General features: G+C 28.8%; 2 protein-coding genes across 2 annotated transcripts; one reads left to right on the top strand and one right to left on the bottom strand.

Moving 5' to 3' along the window:
* Nucleotides 1-317: 317 nt before the first annotated feature.
* On the bottom strand, nt 318-1,979 carry EIN_355580 (hypothetical protein; the record flags this gene model as incomplete). The annotated part of the gene is made up of 1 exon (XM_004259260.1): nt 318-1,979. The coding sequence occupies one exon, from the start codon at nt 1,977-1,979 to the stop codon at nt 318-320; it is 1,662 nt and encodes a 553-aa protein (XP_004259308.1).
* Nucleotides 1,980-3,652: 1,673 nt separating this feature from the next.
* Nucleotides 3,653-5,156, top strand: EIN_355590 (hypothetical protein; the record flags this gene model as incomplete). The annotated part of the gene is made up of 2 exons (XM_004259261.1): nt 3,653-5,085; nt 5,126-5,156. The coding sequence occupies 2 exons, from the start codon at nt 3,653-3,655 to the stop codon at nt 5,154-5,156; spliced, it is 1,464 nt and encodes a 487-aa protein (XP_004259309.1).
* Between the last annotated feature and the right edge of the window lie 1,405 nt (nt 5,157-6,561).

A 6,561-nucleotide genomic window follows, 5' to 3' on the forward strand; every position in this document is an offset into this window, starting at 1 on the left:
ATTTAAAAACATACAGTAATATTTAATTTGCTTTAGTTTTTACAATTTTAGGCTGTTTAAATTTGATTCAATATTATTCAAAGTGTTAATTTACGACATATTTTAAATTAATTTGTATTATAATAATATAAAATAAACAAAAAATAAAAACCACCTTATTTTTTTATTTTACAATTAATTTCAGCCTATAACTTGCTCTTATAACAAACATTTTTTGATAAAAAATGAACATTTAGGTAATAAAATAGTAACATGAATATATAAAATTATGATTTTAAAAAATTAAGATGTTCAAACATTAAAAACTATAAAATCAATCAATTTGTAGTATCTTTTAAAGGTTTTTTGGTATGGAAGAATTGTGATAAAAATGAAGGTTTTATATCTTTTGAATTCATCAGCCACAAATACCTGATTTTATCAACTTCTTTACTGTAATTAATCAATTTTAAAGTTTTTAATGTTTTTGGAAGATCAATTCCATATATAGTAGAATTGTATGGTATAAATGGATTTTTGTTAATAAGTGTGATGTTTTCTATGTCACAACCTTTGATATCAAAATTATTATGAAAACACGTTTCATTAAATTCTAAAATAAAATCCATTGGATTTATTTTCTTTGTTACAATATCGACATTTAGATGAACATTCCAGTAATCTCCTTGACAAATCTCAAGGCGCTTTATTCTATTTTTTACATCCATTTTAACATTAACAATTGCTTCGAAAAAACGCATTGAAGGAATTCTGATGTTTGATATTTCTTCGCCCTTAAAAATTAAGTTGAGTTTGTCGTTTATAGATACACGGTCTACGGGTTTTAACTCTAAAACGTCAATCTTTTTATCAACAGTAATTGTACATGTATTATCAGATCGATTGTACATGTTACTATATGTGTAACTGATTGAATTCACACACTCATTAATTTTAATGTATGAGATGTGTCCATCCACCTCTATACTGTTCACCTTGTTGGTACTAAAATCAATTTCATTGACACAGCCAATCAACTTGAATGATTCCAAATTTGGTGGGAGAAGTACCTTTTCAACAGGATACCCAACTTTTGCAGTCAATTCAAGTTTAACTAGAAAAACAAAAGACGTCAAATCGACAACGTTACTCTCTAACTTGCACTTTTTGAACAACCCCAGACTGAGTACTTTGATGGTTGGAATGGTGTTTAATACATTAATTTCCTTGTTAAAAAGACCATTAACAGAAAACCTGATCATATTTTTTGGGTCTTTATTTCTGAATATTACACGGTTATTTGAACTAAAAATATTCTGATTTAAAACTGAAGTGACTACGGCCCAATTTTCGGGAAATTTTTGCATAAGAGGGGAGTCGACAAAATCAGGGAAATCAAACACGACTCGACGTCTTTCAAGTCCTCCAAGAAGAGTCAATTGCACAAATAACTCGAAGTCGTCCAATGTGGCAACTACTATATATATTTTCTGAAGTAATCGACACTGCAAAAGTGATTCAAATTTCTTAGCAGCTATACCCAATTGATAGTCTGGAAGACCAAAATTTTTAGGAACAAAGAGTTTCAGTTGTTCAAGACGTGGGAAATTGTTTGATGTGACAACCGAATTTTCAGAAAGAAACACTCCAACGTCGATTGAAAGAGTTCGCATTTTGAGGAAGATCTTTTTTGGTGTTGAAGGTATTGACGTCATCTCGTTCTTGTTTTGAGATTCATATGTTTCAAATTTATTAAAAAGTTGTGGAGTCAACTGATAATGTAGAGACGAGTATGGGTATGACAATTGCTCAAGACCTGGAAAATAGTTGAAAATGGTTGATAAAGATATAATTGATGTGTTTGGAAATGTTGGATTTGTCTTAAGACGTGCTATTGCAGATTGAGTAGAATGAGATACATAAAGTAATTTCGTTGCTGTTGAAATGGAATCCAAATAGAGGATTACATTCATGAGATAGACTGGTTCTAAGTGTTTCATTGAATGATTCGATAATTTTTGAGTTTTGACAGATTTAATTTTAAAAACTTTGAGGTTTGAATTTTAATAATTGAATTCGTCGCTTCTTAAGTGATTTTTAAATTCTATCAACTCAAAAGGAACTAAGATAAATAATTATTTTTAAAGTGTTATTTTTTTCTACAACAGGGTTCGTCAAAAACAACAAACTAAAATTAACAAAAGTTGAGCGAAAAAATACATTTTTACATATTAAAAACGCCCTGTAATTAAATAGACCTTTTTTACAAGAATACTCAAACTTTTATTTTGTTTTTTATGTATGTGTTTATGTAATGTTATAATCATGCCTCGTAAAAATTATCCTTTTAAAAAAAAGACTGAAGAATCTCTTTTTTGCGGCAAATAAATCGTTTATGGTAAAGGTATTTTTAAAATTGTTCAAATAAACGGGACATTAGGTAATATTGAATTTCCGTTCGATATGACAACGCTAAAAAAAGCAGATTTTTTTTTAAAAATAAGAATTTGATTATTTTTTTTATTATCATCATAATTAGCGCATGTTTTTAATTAACATTTTGTTAAAAAAACAATAATTCATAAAAAAATGTGATTTTAAACAATATTAACATATTTTTGATAATAACGAGTTGAAATAATCTTTTTTAAAATAAAATTAAACAATATATATAATATATAATATATTATATACAATATAAAATGTATATTATATTTGTTAATATTTTAAAAAAGTTAATTTATTATGGTTTTAAATAAGTTTAAGAAATAAAGAAATATGTTTAAAAGAAACTACATTAACATACATCGAAGCACCATATTAGGTAAACCATTTTGATTATGTTGTTTTGACATTTTGTATGTTTAATCATAATGAAACACATAAAACAATAACAGTGAGATTTATTTGATAAACATATTAAACATTTATGATCTATCATTCAAATAAACAAAATGAGTTATAAATAATTTATATATTAAACCAAAATATAGTTTCATTGATAATTAAACTTAAACAAATTATATTAATATATAATAATAATACATTTTAATTTCAACTTCTTATATTGTTTTTTTTATAAACTTAAAATACTTAAATGCAACTTCACAAAGAATTGTTTTATTTAAATTCATTGAAAGAGTTATCACTTGATTATGTTGAAGCGATATATGGTATTGATACTTTTTGTTTTTGTTTATATCACGGGAAATGGTTTACAGCAAAAAACGCACATACTTCACGTTATAAACAAGTTCATCATAAAAACTATCAAACTAATAAAGAAGACGAAGAAATGCTTTGTAGATTTGTTGTGGCTCACAACGATTCGATAGATGTTAATATAACTTCAAAAATAGAACCTAATATTACAAGAACGAAAGCACAAATAACCGAACTCTTTTTTATCAAGTTTGCATCGCTTCCAAGTTCAAAGCGATATTTTGAAACGCAATTAAAGCGGACATTAGATGTTTTTCAAGAACCACCAACCAATTTAATTGGAGAACAGAATATTCAACGAGAAGCACACCAAACAACACTACATATAAATTTTCAAAGTAATGAAGAAGAATACTCCAACACCGAAATAGAAGAAAATCAAGAACTCATAAATGATACAATTAACGCCGAAAGTTTATACGAAGAAAAAGAAACAAGAGAAAAAGAACAAATGGTTCCAACTGGTGTTGGTGAAAGATTAATGTTTCAGTTAGCAGAAATGTCAAACGAAGTATCACTTGATAATATAAATACTGTTCTTTTAGAACTTGGCTTGTTTGAGAATGGTGCATTTAAAGAATACAAAGATTGTGGGATGGAAAACGTAGATATTGATGAAGCATCCGAAACCGTTCGAAAATTTTCTTATGATAAACACGGCGATTTCTCTTTGGAACGGTTCATTGTAGCCTTTGATTGTTTGTTTGATGAAATAAACACAATCACAAACAAAAAACGGTTGTTTGCGATGGAAGTTAGACAGCGTAAAATAACAGACTATGTTATTAACAGTATTACTAATGAGTCTTTGATGTCTGAAAGACAAAAGAAAGCTGTTAAAACATGTATTTTGATTAGCCATGCGGCGTTGAGTCGTGAAACGTTGTCTCGCTCCAAAACTTTAGCGATAAGCCAAAGAACAAGTGTAAATCAAATCAAAGAAACCAACAAAGTTTTAATGAGTACAATTAGAGATGAAAGAGAACTTCACGACTGCTTGGCCATTTCCGTGGATTCAACAACAAAAGATGACGTTGAAATCTTTTGCGTCATGTTACGTTTAATAAAAGGACGTAATTGTTATTCTATGCCTCTACTTCTTCGTCAATATAAAGGTGAATTGGATGCGGAGACTCTAGCTAAATGGTTGGTTTCAAAATTGACAGATTTGGGGTTGATTTGTCACCGCATAGTAAATGTGACGTCAGATGGAATCGCTTCATGGTCTGGACTTAATGGCAGTGTGCCTATTAAAATGAACGAATTGGTACAAAAAGAGCTTCCGCTTGGAAGAGAATTGATTGACTCCGACATCAAACAGTTCTGGTGTAGTGCCCATCGACTGGCATTGTGTGGAGAAGGCCTTGAAAAAGAACCAGAAATTTTTCTTGTGAAAGTGTTTATTAAGTGGTTCTGTAAGAAAAGTCGTCTGAATGATTATAATACCAAGTGTGGACTTAATCATGATATAAACTCGACATATTCTTTCACGCGTTGGTTCTGGATATCGAGAAATATCACAGAAATTATAAACAACTACGAAAACGTTGTTAATTACGTTTCAACTCCAAGTGTATATGAAGAGTTATCAATTGAACTTGCATCCAACAAATTCACATTCTTTGAAGACAAAATAAAACTGTCAAAACAAAAAAAGAACCGACAATTTAGACACGAACAACAACGACAAGAAATGTTGGGAAGTGATGATGCTGAAGAAGAGGACTCTGATGAAGCACGACAAGTTCCATTTAATCTTAATTCACCACCAATAAGAAACGTGTTTTATAAATCGAAGAAAATATTTGAACTCCTTTTCATTATGTGCTCTTCTTTACAAGAAGACAGTCTCCTGCTCTTCGAGTGTGTTGAATGTGTCGACATGTTTATGTTATATATAAATATAATCATAAAAGAGGTGGAGGATGGCACATGGGTCTTTTTCAGAGATATAAGGGAAATAATGGAAGTCAAAGACTCTTTTGTACTTCGGGTGCTTTATAGACTGAAGTGCCAATTATCACTTAGATTTACACAAATTAGTCAATCGGTTAACATGAATAGCGTTAACGATTCGAATGTTAATTGGAGAACAGGCAGTGTCGAAGCTTCAATTTTCAAGAGAAACTCCAATTACACATTTTTTTCAGAACTTTTAGAAGTCTTTTATATTCCTGATGATGTGATAACAAAGAACCTGTTACCTGAATACATGACAAAGAGTCATACATTTAGCTCGGTCTTCAATGATGAAATCACCAAATTTATTGCTTATGTAAATAGAATGACGTCTTTTGAAAAGGAGTTGATAATCAAAAAAGTGAAAAAATCGCAGAGCACTTTTCATGAAAAACTTATGCGTTTAACAAACACCAGGCAACGAGTTACACTTCTAGAAGTTTATGATGTACTGGAACAACTCAAATTGATAACCTTACAAAGTGTTGTTCAGTGCATGGTGTGTGTTTATCCAACTTCCGTTGATGTTGAAAGATTTTTTTCTAAACTCAAGCAAATGAGATCAAAAAACATGCTACTCCAAACTGCATACGAGAGGTTGTTTTACTGTATTAAAAACAACAAATGCTTTTTTGTTATTTGAATTGGATTCTAGTTTATATTTAACAATTTTATTATAAAGATATAATAATAATAATAAAAAACAAATCCGTTTATTAAAAACAACAATAAGCAAAAAATGGATTCTAATTGTGGTATATGGTGCCTTGATTATTATAAGAATTGCAGTATAAAAAGTATGATTATAAGTAATGAACATCTTAACGTTGAATAATACATTTATTTGGATAAAAAGTTGTTGTTGTTGACTAATAGCAATGACAATTAAATGTATTACACTTTGGAAATATTTAATACAACCAAAAACAATTAAAGGGATGTGGCGCTATTTGTATAAATTTAAAACGTGTGTTAGTGTGTATTGAATTAATTGAGTCAATTGTTTGATTTGGTTTTATCTTTTAATACGTTTGCTATTTGGAGTGTATACTCCAACCCATATTCACGTTATTACACTAAAATGTTTAGTTATCTTGGTAGAACACTATCATCATTATGATCATCACACATATTTTGGTGTAAACAATGCATAAATTAAATAGATTATAAACATTTAAACAATAGTTTAATATTATTACATTTGTTTTATTATTTAACATGTAAATGACTGTTTTATAATAAACACATAATTTAAATTGATAAAATATAAAAACATATAGTTTTGTTTTAACTAAATTTATTAAAACCCATAATACTATAATATAAAAGAAACTCAATTCAAAAGAAGAATAATAAACACAGATAGTAATTGAATTGTTTGTAAGGTGGGTTTGGTTTAAA

The sequence above is a fragment of the Entamoeba invadens genome (genome assembly GCF_000330505.1).
Source record: "Entamoeba invadens IP1 unplaced genomic scaffold scaff_1105074724527, whole genome shotgun sequence".
Taxonomy (NCBI): domain Eukaryota; phylum Evosea; order Mastigamoebida; family Endamoebidae; genus Entamoeba; species Entamoeba invadens.